The 13,986-nt window shown below is 41.1% G+C and overlaps 1 protein-coding gene across 2 annotated transcripts in view; it reads left to right on the top strand.

Moving 5' to 3' along the window:
- LOC117292968 (protein sidekick-2-like) overlaps nt 1-13,986 on the top strand; it is an 80,751-nt gene that overhangs the window by 54,049 nt on the left and 12,716 nt on the right. For both annotated transcript variants that reach the window (XM_033775148.1, XM_033775149.1), the window contains exons 14-33: nt 402-472; nt 1,127-1,361; nt 1,602-1,717; nt 2,175-2,370; nt 2,842-2,940; nt 3,375-3,569; nt 4,373-4,672; nt 5,131-5,201; nt 5,731-5,971; nt 6,689-6,804; nt 7,397-7,583; nt 8,197-8,303; nt 8,973-9,156; nt 9,450-9,642; nt 10,344-10,447; nt 10,893-10,963; nt 11,190-11,424; nt 12,053-12,168; nt 12,755-12,941; nt 13,366-13,503. In XM_033775148.1, coding sequence (XP_033631039.1) covers nt 402-472; nt 1,127-1,361; nt 1,602-1,717; nt 2,175-2,370; nt 2,842-2,940; nt 3,375-3,569; nt 4,373-4,672; nt 5,131-5,201; nt 5,731-5,971; nt 6,689-6,804; nt 7,397-7,583; nt 8,197-8,303; nt 8,973-9,156; nt 9,450-9,642; nt 10,344-10,447; nt 10,893-10,963; nt 11,190-11,424; nt 12,053-12,168; nt 12,755-12,941; nt 13,366-13,503 — 3,162 coding nt within the window. The remainder of the gene's footprint in view (nt 1-401; nt 473-1,126; nt 1,362-1,601; nt 1,718-2,174; nt 2,371-2,841; nt 2,941-3,374; nt 3,570-4,372; nt 4,673-5,130; nt 5,202-5,730; nt 5,972-6,688; nt 6,805-7,396; nt 7,584-8,196; nt 8,304-8,972; nt 9,157-9,449; nt 9,643-10,343; nt 10,448-10,892; nt 10,964-11,189; nt 11,425-12,052; nt 12,169-12,754; nt 12,942-13,365; nt 13,504-13,986) is intronic.

The following is a 13,986-nucleotide window of genomic DNA, read 5'->3' on the forward strand; positions in this document are numbered from 1 at the left end:
GACAATAATTTAAACAAAATCGGACGAAATTAAAAACTCAACGCCATGATGAAGAGCGCCCTCACATTCATTCATTAGTTTGAATCAGATTAAGCAATATTACTCTCCCTCAATTTTGCAGAAAAATCCCTGAAAACCATGTTCCATGTTCTGATGAACAATTTGGACAACCTCCCTGGATTATGGAAACTTGTTCTCTATTGTATTGAATGTAATTCTAAAAATTGTTGGACCAAATCTCCCTGATTGCAAGATGCAAAATGTTGGTGGCTCTGACGATATTCTTCCTTTAATCACTGTTAACAAGTGTAATTTACAATTTTGTGTCCTTGTGGGAAAAAACCAGACAACTTGTGATTAAATCAGACAAGTTGTGATTGATTGTTTTCTTCTTTTTACAGCGCCAGATGAAGCTCCTGATAATATTGTCACCAGTGCAAGCTCTACAACGTCCATCATTGTGGAATGGCAGGTAATGTACTACAATGAGTCTATCCTGAATACTATTTGTTTTTACCCTTACACTGGTACTTTCCCGGGTCCTGTGAAAAAAAATTCCACAGGCATTATTAGGCGGGATTCGAAACCCACAATCTTTACCATACTAGAACAGATGTCTTACAACTGAATTGCTGAGATCAAATGTTATATCTTAGCAGTGGGTACTGCAACAATTTGATGGATGTTAGTTTGAATCAGATTAAGCAATATTACTTTGTTTGACCCTTAAACTGATGCGTACAAAGCACTGTGTACATGTACTCTGTACTTTCCCAAGTTCTTTGGTATTCTCCAAAATAGTGTCGTTGCTGAGCTGTTAAGAGCACCGAACGCAAGAAGACACTAAGACACTATTTCGTCCTTTGGATGGGATGTAAAGCTGTAGGCCCCGTGCGTTGTTATAACAACTATCAACGCACTTAAATACCCAGTACACACTTATCGCCCCAGTGTGTCTGGCAGTGCGACTGTCTTCAAAAATGAAGGCTGCACTAGAAAGGAATAAGAAGAAAAAGAATAATCACATCATAGAATTTATTCACATTTGATTATGAAATTCCTGCAGTATACTCCAAAGAATTTCACAGCATAAAACTTCTATAAAATTTGATTCTGAAAATTCAAGGAGCCTCCGGAGGATAGTTGGAACGGCGTTCTCCAGGGCTATATCCTACGCTTCAGGCTGAGCGGTTACGACACTATACCCTTCATGGTCAGGAACATCACCAGTGTCCGGCAAACCTCGTTCACACTGACCGAACTCTCCACATGGGACCGGTATGAGATACAAGTGGCTGCGTACAATGGGGCCGGCGTCGGGGTGTTCAGTCCCTCAGTCAGGCAACGCACCATGGAGGGAGGTATGTTTTAATTTCGGAGACTCTGAGGGATCATTTGTTTGTTTGTTTGTTTAGAAGATCTTCTCGTCAAGGGAACTCAGCAAACTCCCACAAGGAAACATCAACCTGGCAATAACCAATCTCTCTCATACAAACATTGGTTTAACCTCTATGGTTATGAATTGCACAAATCAAGAAATTATTGTATGAGTTTACCTTGCAATAGTTGCTAATACTAATTAAATGCTATTTGATTGTCAGTGCCAACTGAAGCCCCTCGAAATGCACGGATAAATGTGATTAGCTCAACAGCCATTCTTTTCCGCTGGGAAGCCCCGGACCCTCAGAGTATTAATGGAATCAACCAAGGTTATAAGGTAAGCATAAAGAAATCTGTCTTGAATTGGGGCTGGGTTTTAAGAGGAAAGTTCTTGTGTTGAAATCCAGTCACGGATGGTATTGGTAGGTACACGTTTGACATGGTATTTTGGTTGTTAGCTATTTAATGGCAAGTTAAAGAGACCCTTCCCATGAAACATGTAAATTGCACATAGCGCGTGCGCACTAACATTTTGGTTTTCGAAATGAGGGATTATTGCGCTGTTTTGTACATAGCTAATGGCTGCGTGACGAAGATGTGATTGCGCGTCTGCTTAGTACACAACTCTATGGCGTTTACCAACCAATAGGATCTGTACGCATGCGTGAATGTAATTTGCATATTTTATGGGAAGTGTCTATTGTTTTATGCTTGGCTTAATTTAGTGCTTTATTGGATGTAGCGTTTTACAGAATAAAATTTAACATTCTGTGCTCGATTCTTTCTGTCATAAGCTGCAAGCCTGGGAAGCAGGACAAGAGGATTCCAAGACTGAGGTGAGATTTGCTCCCGATCCAACCAACATCATCCAAGAAGGTACCATTACCGGTCTGAAGAAGTACACTGAATACATGACCAGTGTCTTGTGCTACACCGGACCTGGAGATGGTCCAGCTAGTCCGACGGTCACTCTTTGGACTCAACAAGACAGTGAGTTTTCTCATTTGTTTTTTCTTTTACTCTGATTTTCTTAGGGGATCTTTGAGAAAGTACATTTATCAACAGTGTTTGGAAAAAATAGTTTTGACCGTAGCAGTTACTGCATTAAATGCACGGCAGCCGATTTCACGAAACGCTAGGAGTTAGGACGAGTAACCCGTCCTAACTTAGGACAGGTTCAATGCCTTTTAACGTCTTCAGATACGGAACTGATCTTGTCCTAAGATTAATCCTAAGTTAGGAAGATCTTGGTGAAAATCTGTGAAATTTTTGACTCATCTTAGCCATCCAAGTGGCAAGAGAACAAAGAAAAGAAACAACACCCCTGTTGCACAAATTAATCAACAATAATAATATAATCAACAATAGATGAATAAGCAACAACAGCAAAAAAGACAATGATTAGAAAGCTAAAAACATGAACAAGACAAAATAACACATCTATGTTTCCTTTCTCTTCAGCTCCTGGTCCAGTTGGTAGTCTCAAATTAAAGGAAGTTTTAGACACGTCTCTCAAGGTGATATGGAAAGAGCCTACTGAAATTAATGGCATCCTTACAGGTAAAGATACAACAAACTGAAACTACTTGAAAAAAGGCTACAGCCATCTTAAGCATGCATTTTGTATAATTTCAAGTATAAACCACAAGGGAAACCGACTGGGTAAAATTTAAATTATTTTGGGGCTGAACAAAGAAAAAACGACAAGAGCGGGATTTGGACCAAAAACCTCTGGTATAACATTTTGTATGAATGAGAAATGTCTGGACTAATAAACTTAAAATTATCAGCTCAAAAATGTTTTAAAATAATTTTACAGAACAGAAACTTAAAGCTGTCATGTTGAAGGGCAGTGTTTTGAAACCTACTGGAACTTGGTAGACAGTAGTTTGTAAAAAGATAATGTTAATTTTTAGTGAAATGCATTTTTTTAGTGTTTCTAATAGCCGAATTAAGGACTTTTTGAATAATGAATTATTTATTCATGTATTCAGGCTATGAGATCCAGTGGGAGGAGTACAACATAACTGACAGCACGGCTCAGCCAATCAGATTACTAGCTGGGCAGACCCAGTACACAGTGACTGGCCTGACAGCCACAACCATGTACAGTTTAACCATGTGGGCATTGACATCAGTGGGAGCAGGCCCGCCCACTGAACTGGTCTTCAGCTCTGGTGTACCACCATGTAAGTCTTGCTTTCAGAATACTTGCACAATCTCAGTATACAGTTCCTTTGCACACTTTTCTTTGAACGTTAAAGATCACATAATTCAATAGACAGGTGTGTGTTTGTGGGTGTGAGTCTCGGTTGTGGCACTTGTGGCACTTGTGGCACTTGCAAGATACTTTAAAGGCAGTGGACACTATTGGTAATTACTCAAAATAATTATTAGCATAAATCCTTACTTGGTAACGAGTAATGGGGAGCTGTTGATAGTATAAAACATTGTGAGAAACGGCTCCCTCTGAAGTACTGAGTTTTCTAGAAAGAAGTAATTTTCCACGAATTTGATTTCAAGACCTTAGAATTAGATTTTGAGGTCTCGTAATTCAAGCATCTGATGAAAGCACACAACTTCGTGTGACAAGCGTCACACAAAGTTTTTACAGGTGTGTTATGTTTTAAAAGTACATTTTGAGATACACCAAGCGAGAAGACTGGTCTATGACGATTACCAATAGTGTCCAGTGTCTTCAGTTGCTTTGTCCATCAGATCTTCAGGTGGGGAACTTCGACAAGGCCCCCCCCCCAAAGCCAAAGGTCCTGTGTACTAGTATTTCGTAGTGCACGTTAAAGAACCACGAACAATTATCGTGGACGAGTAGGGGTTTACCCCAATGTTTCTGGTTCACATAGCAGGCACCATTGTGTACAGTTTTCCTCAGGCTTGCAAGATACAGTGCTTAAGTTCATTTACGAGGCATCCTTGATTTCATTGCCAGAAATATATAAATAATAAACTATTTTGTTTGTCTCTCTCTCCACAGTGCCACCTGGCCCACCCACCAGGCTAACCCTCTCCAACATCAAGTCCCGCAGTGTGGATATCAAGTTCACTCCGGGCTTCGCCGGTCACACCAGCATCTCTACATGGATCGTTGAGGCCATGGTGGGCACCAGCCAAGACTGGCTGGTAATCTACAACCACCACGACCCCGACGCCGATAGCTTCACGATACCCGAGCTCATCCCGTACATGGATTACAGCTTCAGGCTCCGGGCGCAGAACGTCATTGAGAAAAGTCCAGCGAGTGAGAGCACTGAGCAGATACAGACTGAGCAAGACAGTGAGTTTTCAAAGTTCTCCTTCTCCAATTCAATTCAATTCAATTCAATTCAATTCAATTCAAATACACGTTTATTTCCATACTTCCATAAAAAATATTGACAATTACATGTGTTACGGAGTAGAGCAAAAAAATCATTAGGTAACATTGGGTAAATCAAAGTGTTTTGAACCCTCTTGAATTGAAATTCTTCCTTAAATTTCTTTTGCAAAACAGGTGTTAATGGCATGATGCTTGACCCTAGCAGAGTCTTTCTCAAAGACTAACACAAAAAAAAACCTGCAAGAGGCAGTTCGAATCCCTTATTTTAACAGTGGGTACCGCAACGATTAAAGAGATCTTAAATTTGCATCGGGATAAAGAATATTAATTTTGGTTTTACCGTTACACCGATGTGTGTCAGCACTGTATGTTTCCCGGGTTCAATATTGACAATATTGTTGTTTTTTTGTTCGCAGTTCCTGAAATCGCCCCACGTGAGGTGACAGTCCGAGCGACTAGTGAGAGTACTCTGAGAGTGCGCTGGGTGGTAAGCTCTTAAGGACACACTAGTCATAGTTATTTCTTTTGTATCTTTCTGGGTTCAATTTCATATACCTGCTTAAGTACAAAAAATAACTAAGCACAACACAATCCAGAGTAGAGTTGCAAGTAAAAATGCCATGTCACATGTACCACTTGGTATTCTGCTTATTTTTGCTGCGGAGGACTCAAGTTTTTTCTTCTCATAGCAGCTCTATGGAACTGGCCCGTGGTCAAAAATCTTTGTCAAACTCTCATGGAAAATGAAACACCGCCGGTTCCTGATCAAGTTTTTGGAGAAATCTACCTAGACACAAATCTACATATAATTTGTATGGATTGAAAATTTAAAACAATGTGAAGGATGATGATGAGGAATGTGTTGAATCATCGGAAACTGATAATTCCTTGTCTTGTGCCAATGGGTTCTTGGTTAGTACAGTGATTAAGTTCGCTTTTTCTGAGATTCCTCAGCTTCACAGCCAGATTAAAGTAAATCAAATGAAATTTGAATCGTATATGTTTTCTATCTGTAGCCACTTCTGGACAGCCAATGGAGTGGCGAACCGCTCGGCTACATCATATCCTGGACTGAGGTCAACACGATGACCCCTGACCCTCCATCCAGGAGCTATTACTTCCCTGACCCTTACATTGGAGAGTGCTTCATCGCCGATCTCCAGGAGTGGACTGAATACTCAGTGCAGATCGAGGCTAGAAACGAGGAGGGCAGGGGACCAGCCAGTAACGCCCTTATTGAGAGAACCAGCGATACAGGTAAATAGACCTTGCTCTTAAGCTTTTTGTTAAGTAGCCAGTAAGGCTTAATAAAAGTCTAGGTTGAGCTTGCCCCTAAGGAAGTTTTAGTAGCCCTGATTTTAAATATGTGCTGTCATAAATGTATCTTTCTGATGTATTAATGAACACATTTAAAACATTTATTATTCAAATCTGAATGAAAACAATCTGAGCATTTTAAACAAGTAGGTTGCAAAGTTTCTAGTAGCTCACGGGGCAAGTTGAGAGGTGGTGTTTACTAGCCCCTAGCAGGTTTTACTCAACAATGTAGACTGGGCTAGTGTCAAGGGCGAGCCCTGGGGTAAATTGACCTTGAGACAAATATTTCCACTATGGGAGGTGATGGTTTAAATCAGTTTGGAAGTTATCATCAGTGTCGAAGTAAAGCCATTTTTCATGGCAAATTTTGTTCCCCTGCACGGATTTAAACATTTTGCACAAAGGTAGTAGTAACTCGGGCGAACTTAGAACACTGCGCGATTTTTGTTAGTAAAAAATTAGACTATTTAACAAAATTAAAACATAAAAAAAAAACTTCATTTGAGATGTTATCATTGTTGTGGTATACCTCATTTGAGATAGTTTTATTGTGGAATCATAGCTTAGCAACATAACTTTACAGTGTAGTTTTGTTTGAAAACAGTATTGTCTAATTCTCCTTAATTCCTGTCTACTCTTATCCCCTACTCAACACAGTGCCTAGTTCTGGACCGATTAACGTTGCTGCTCAGGCCACCGGTGCTACAACCATTACAGTCACGTGGGGACCAGTGCCTAAGATTGATCAGAATGGAGCTATTCTCGGATACAAGGTAAAAAAAAAAAAAAAAAAAAAAAAAAAACAACCCTACATAAGCTCACATACACAGCAGAGACAAGCATTCTCCAGTAGACGGTCAAAGCACACTGACTGAAATGTTAAACAGAACAAACGGCCTCTTCTCAGAGCCACTACATCATTTCACCGCTAACCTTACTTTACTTAGTATTTCCCTCCATGCATAGCCGTAAACCTTATCTTACAAGGTTATGCTTTCCGTTGTTGTCTGGCGAATATGCTGATTGTCAACACTATATAATTGTTGCACGCTGTGACGGGGTCCATGTTGACTAGTACACCCGAGGCGATGCCGAGGGTGCCATTAGAGTTGCTTAAGCAGAAAATATTGCATCACAACTTTCTGCTAATAGGCAGAAATGAGCAGGACACCAGTAACAAATTGTACGCATGACATAGTAGTTTGCCTGGTAACCTTATTCTAGTAAGCAAGTGTGTGTTGTGTTTAGCTACTTTTTCTGCGTAAGGAGCTCTGTCAAATTGGGTCTTGAAGTGGATTATAACCCACACCTGACATAGTAGTTTGCCTAGAAATAATATCTGTATTTTTTTCCCCCACTGTGCAGGTGCTGTATATGTACCAGCAGAGTAATTCGGGCACAGAGGTCCTGGATGTGCCGGGGGAAGATGCCTCAACAGGCATAGTGACCGGGCTCCGTGGGTATACAAGTTATACTCTGACTGTACTAGCGTACACCCGCATGGGAGATGGTACATCCAGCCAGGCAGTGATTGTGGAAACTCAAGAATCTGGTAGGTTTTCAAGTAGAATCCTCAATGTCAGGGTGTTCAGCCTAGGCTTTAAAGGTACTGGGCACTATTGGTAATTACTCAAAATATTAACGAGCAATAGAGAGCTGTTGATAATATAAAATATTTTGAGAAACGGCTCCCTCTGAAGTAACAAAGTTTTTGAGAAAGAAGTAATTTCTCACAAAAATAATGAAAGACTTCAGCTGTAGCCTTTTATTATGCATCTGAAAGCACACAAAGTAATGCAACAAGGGTGTTTTTTCTTTGCTTATTCTCTGGCAAATTCGATGACCTTATTGAGCCCAAATTTTTACAGGTTTGTTATTTTATGCATGTTGGGATAATTACCAAACGTGTCCAGTGCCTTAAATGCCCTTGGGGAGTCATAGTCCTTGATATCCTGGACTGGACTTTTTCACATGTCTAAGAAGAGGGTCAGGCCCATGAGTGGTGTAGTTTCGTTTTTGAGGGGCTGAACTTCAGATCCGGGGACCTTTGTCCTGCTTTTTGTATGCGATTTCTTCGGAAACTGACATTGGTGCTTACAGCAGTTGCTGTGGTTAATTATTGGGGCCTGTTTTATCATGTATCATGCTTTTCTTCTTCATAACAGTTCCGGGACCACCCACTGGTATACTATTTCCAGTGGTAACTGATACGTCGGTGATGATCACATGGCAGTCTCCAATGCAGCCCAATGGAGAGATAGTGGGCTATCGGGTTGGTACAACTTTTCTTATTTAGTGGCGTGTCATGGCAGATTGATTGAGAGCTTCGGACTCGTGCTCTGGTGTTTCTGATCAGCAGAGTGTGGGTTCGAGTCCTGGTTGTGGCACTTGAGCAAGAGCCTTCACCATAGTTGCTCTGTCCTTTGGATGGGATATTAAGCTGTACATGGTTGCATCAGGCTTGTGCCTGCAGTGACAATGGCATCCTTGGCATGCTTGGTTTTAATACCAGAAACTAAAAATAATAATTAAGACCAGTAAAACACATGATCACATTTCGACCAATCAGAATGTACAGCTCGGTGTGTTCCAGTGGTAATGGACCGTTCCGGCTTTCCACTAAGCTCCGCCCACCGCGCACGTGAGCAAGACACGTGTACAAGCACTCCCAATGACATTCTGCACGATTCTGCCGCGCGTGCCAAATATACACGCGCGCATGACCGAGTTTGTCCGACCACAATCATTGCTGTGATTGGTCAAAATGGGTGAACGCGCACAGTTTGATTGACAGGCCGGATCGGTCCATTAGACTGCTGGACTAGCAATCACAAGGTTGCGGGTTTGAATCCTACCAAGCTATCCGCTGATTATTGTGAAATGTGCTATATGAGAACTTGTTATTATTATTATTTATAAATGTCCGTTTGTCTCATTCCAGGTGAGTCACTTAGAGATGGGATACCCGGATAGCTTTAGCCAGGTCAACGAGGTAGGAATGGACCAAGACTTCACCGTATCAAGCCTCTTACCAAACATGTTCTACATCTTCAATGTCACGGCTAAGACCAGGCTAGGTTGGGGCGAGGATGCCACTGCCCTCGTGTACACCACCAATGATAGGAGTAAGTTCCCAAAGAAGGAATCAAAATCCGGGTCAAATTTCATGAAGCCTGAAGAGAAAGGTTGTGTTTTCATATGGGAAATTTTACATTTTGTGTCTTAATTGCCATACTAACTCAAGAGTCATAAAAAAAAAACCAACCGAACAAGTTTTGAGATGTGCCACCTTTCTTCAAGTCAAAATGTCTAATGAAATCGGACAATGCAAATCTCTAAAAGGATTCATGTGGTGTCAAGGCTTGAAGGGGGGACATATTTGTAATTTGTGTCTCCCATGTTTGGTTTTTACCCTCAGCCATCCCTACTGCCCCATCCCAGCCTAACGTGGATCACATCCAAAGCCGAGAAGCTCGCATCTCATGGACCCCCAGGTCGGACGGTAATGGCCCTCTACGGTCTTACAGCATCCAGGTCAAAGAGGGCGACGCAGACTTCCAAGATTATGCCATCGACGTAGATCCAGAAGTCATATTTTATGTTGTGGATGAGTAAGTGTAGTATTTCTCTTGCATTGGTCACAGCCCAAGTTTTTTGCCAACTTAGGTTTGCCTATCGAAGGCCATAAATGCAAAGCAACAACAGAAAGCCATAGGCTATGCATGTGTCAATCTTGTGAGAGTCCAAGAATTTGGGTGTTGTGCTTCGATAGAGTGTAACACTTTGGTGGGTTTGCAACTGTATCTAGTCTGGGCCAAATTTATTAGCGCTGCTAACTGGCTGACTTTGTGCTTACTGTATAATTTCCATTTCATAGTGCATGCTTAGCGTTAGCACACAAAAAGCCATGCTTACTTGTGCTTACTGTTTGAGAATGAATGACGTAACAATACAAATCGATGGTGAACGCGCAAGATGACTGCCTTATTTTCTTGCTAACCTGTGAAATACGTTTATGCTTAAAAACTTTGTAAAATTCTGCTACAGTTAGCAAAAGAATTGGTTTACCATTAAGCGCTCTATAAGGGCACTGCTTGGCAACAGACGGCGCAGAGGCTTTCCTCCTGCAGTGGAGTGAAACAGGCTAGACAACGAAGCGCTATGAAATAGGGCCCAGAACACCAAGGGGGTTACAATAATGTTTGAAGCGTTTTGAGACGCCCTGGGGTGTGAAAAGCGCTGGTTGTTATTATTATTATTTTTATTAATATAAAGTTTCATCGAACCCTTTCCCTCATTCCCTACTGCACAGGTTATCACCGTACACAGAGTACCAGTTTCGCCTTAGAGCACATAATGATGTTGGACCTAGCGACTACAGTGATGACTCTGATAAGATCTCGACAGATCAAGATGGTAAAAATAGCAAGACTGTTATGTGTGTGTCTCCTTTTCCAGAGTACCCCTTCCCTCCCTCAATCCCCCCCCCCTTGTGGATCAACCCTCCTCCCCTCTTTAATTTCACTCCTCCTCTCTCCTTTCCATTTCCCTGCCCCTTTCCCAGTTGTCTGGTTTGTCAGTCACATGTTCATCTCAATGTGTACAGTCTGTGAGTTGTTTAGGGATAGTGTTTGAAACTTTTTACTAGGTGGTTATGTTTGGTTTTTAAAAACCCTACTCTGTAATCAAAATGTTTGCATATCGGCCGTGATTCGTGTGTATCATCCTAAAATTCACTGGAATCAGCAAGATACGAGCTTGTGCTTGAGGAGAGCCCACGATTGGGTTGAAGGTTTTGTTGTTCTCAACTTTTGTTTCGATCAATTTTAAGAATGTAATTTTGTATCTTGTATGATTACAGTTCCTGATGGGCAGCCCTCCATCCAAGAAGTGATTCCAGTTACTCCAACGTCTGTCATGGTGTCTTGGACGGTAAGTGAACAGGTATTTTGAGTAATTACCAATAGTGTCCACTGCCTTTAAAGCAACTGTCCTGTGTTATTGCTCTGGTGGGTTTTTCACAGAGCTTAGGGAAAGTACTGAGTATTCAGTGCTAACACATATCGGTGTATATGGGTGAAACCAAAACTGATATTCTTTATTCCGATGCAATTTTCAATCTATTATTAAATCAACTATCCTGTGTTAATTTCCGTAGGCTCCACCCACCGACACTCATAACGGCCCTCTACTTGGCTACCGCATCTACTACAAGGAGCTCCAGAATGACGACGCTGCCCCGTTGGAGAGAGTGACGACCGACCCCGCCCAGCTGGAGTTTCTCCTGACCAATCTAGTCCGATACCAAGACTATGAGTTCAAAGTTAGATCCTACAACGTCAGGGGACCAGGGCCGTACAGTCTACCAGTTACGGATTATGTTGGAGTCGCAAGTAAGTTTTTTTTTTCTTCATAGTTTTTTTTTTATTAATGAGATATCGTCCAACTCACAAGGCTGGACGGCAACTTCAAGGTGAGGGCTACACTTAAGTGATTTGGGCTGTCGACCCAGACCAACTGCCACCAGGAGCACGTTGCCACCTACTCCTTGGGCTAAACCAGGGTTTACCTTCTTCACAGTCTGTAACGATGTAGGCAAGGGTATTACCCACTAGGAGCCTGGTAGCGCAGAATGAACTTTAAATTTTCGGAGCCAAGTTTGTTTTTAAAATATATTTGTACCCAGAAGTTTATTAATTATATAATAATAAACTTGTTTATAGTTACTTCTCATCATCTACACTATGCAAAGCTTGAAACGTCACTAAATGTTAAGTCTCTGGGTATTTAATTCGGGACAAGATTTAAGTTAAACTTAGGACAAGATTTAAGTTAAACTATGTTTATTGCACACTAGGCAAGTTTACGTGCCTAGTGTGCAATAGTTTGGTTTTTGCTTACTTTGGTTTTTCTTGAAAGCATTTAAAAACAAATGTCAGCCTTTAAAAAAAAAAATACCTTTGCCTTTGAACCTTGATTTTTTAAATCAATTAATAAATTGTTTGCAACCATTTCTTACAGTTCCCTCGGCAGCTCCAAGTAATGTTGGTGCATCAGCAACAGGCCCATCCTCATTGATGGTCACATGGGATGCTCTATCCTTAGACTCACAGAATGGAGGGCTACAGGGATACAAGGTAAGCAGTAGAAGTTGAAATAGTGTTCGGTTGAGCAACCATTGGTGCTGGGTATCGGGTAGGCACGGCTGTGCCGAAATACACCAACATAAACCCATTAGTTGGGTATGTGTCTTATTATCGGCTAATTGTGTGAAATTGGGTAAGAATTTACTGTTTTAGAAGAATAGACCCTATGCACATCACGTAATTTCAGTAGGGAGCCCTCGCCATGAGGTTTAAAGGAGGTTGTTCATTGGCCAATCCTGTGCGCTGTGCGTACTTCCATTATATCATTGTCGGTTTAACTCTAAGATGGCGGCTGGATGGCGTCTATGCATAAGGTCTATAAGCTAATTGCGAGTTAGACTTTATAATTGTCTGGTACAATGACTTGCTTGACCACAAGTTACTGCTTAAATTTGAATTCTTGCACTCACTACAGTGCCCAGCAAATCTTGTTCCCTGATCCCTGATCTTATCAGCAAGTCTCCATACAGCTATACGTTTGCCATTCGCTGCTCCCAGTTATTATTCAGACTTTATCCAGACTTATTACAAGTAAAGAGTAGAGATTGAGTCATAAATTGTTATCTGTATTGGATAGATCACCTACTGGGAGACATCGGACCAGTCCGGCACACAACGCACCAAGACCTTCCCCAGTCAAGAGACCCAAGCCAACCTTGAGGGTCTGAATTGCTACACAGACTACACACTGACTGTTATTGGATTCAACTCTGCTGGCGATGGACCAGATAGCACGCAGACCTCGGGGACAACTTCCACAAGTGGTGAGTGCCCTTTATATATGCAAATGTTTTTGTTTGTTTGTTTGCGGTCCGATATGAACTTGAAGTTCTGATGAAAAATATGCAAAACACTGCAAGAAATTGTTGTAGTTGATATTCCTTTATATGAACATTAATGAACACTTTGAAGTAATGTGGTTATGTTAAACAGTTAAGCACAGTTTTATTCTTCCTGCTCCAAAAATGTTGGCAATACCCCCAAAATACAACCGCCTTTTATATGGAGTTTCACAGTTAAGTTTTATTGTATGTATCTATATTTAAATAACCAAACAGTTGCAGTTTCCCTGTACAAGTTATGTGCTTCAATATCAAAGGGAGCCCAAACCTGTAGCCCCCAGCCAAAATTTGAAACAAGTGCTTTCTGTTTTTGAACCACATCTTTATTATTTCCTCCTCTGTACAGCTCCTGGCGTACCATCCGTGGTCAGTTTCCGTCAGATCCGGATGTCCTCTCTCAACGTCACCTGGGAAACCCCGGAGCTTCCTTGCGGCAGAATCACCGGATATCAGTTGTACTATGAGAGTGTCACACCAATAGACGGTACGGGTCAAATGTTGTAGCCAGAGTTTACAAAATGGCTCTCAAAGTTGGCTGTAAATTGAACAAAATTTGACTTCAAAATAGACTCCGCAAGTCTCACGTCTAATGAAAAAGAGTAAACAGTTTGAACAAAAAGTAATTGGAAACAGGTCAAGAATTATTCTCTGGTTTTCTTTGTCGTTTATTAAAAATTCTTTTTTCCTTTTTTATATTTTATGTCTAAATTTTACTTTCCCCAAAATTTGATATGATTTTTATAGACATTTATAGTGCATTGAACAAAGTAGTTGAAGAAGCAGAATGGCACACACCTAAAACTAAATTTGTTTGGGATCAACTTGGCTCCAGAAGTTCAAATATGTATGAGACATGCCATAGTCTGTTTGGATACACCAAGTGAGGGTACTTGTTTTTGGCAATAACCAAAAGTATACCCTGCTTTAAGTTGTGTTTTGGGGAAAATAATTTGCATGGAAATTGTGC

Source organism: Asterias rubens, chromosome 7, assembly GCF_902459465.1.
Source record: "Asterias rubens chromosome 7, eAstRub1.3, whole genome shotgun sequence".
Taxonomy (NCBI): Eukaryota; Metazoa; Echinodermata; class Asteroidea; order Forcipulatida; family Asteriidae; genus Asterias; species Asterias rubens.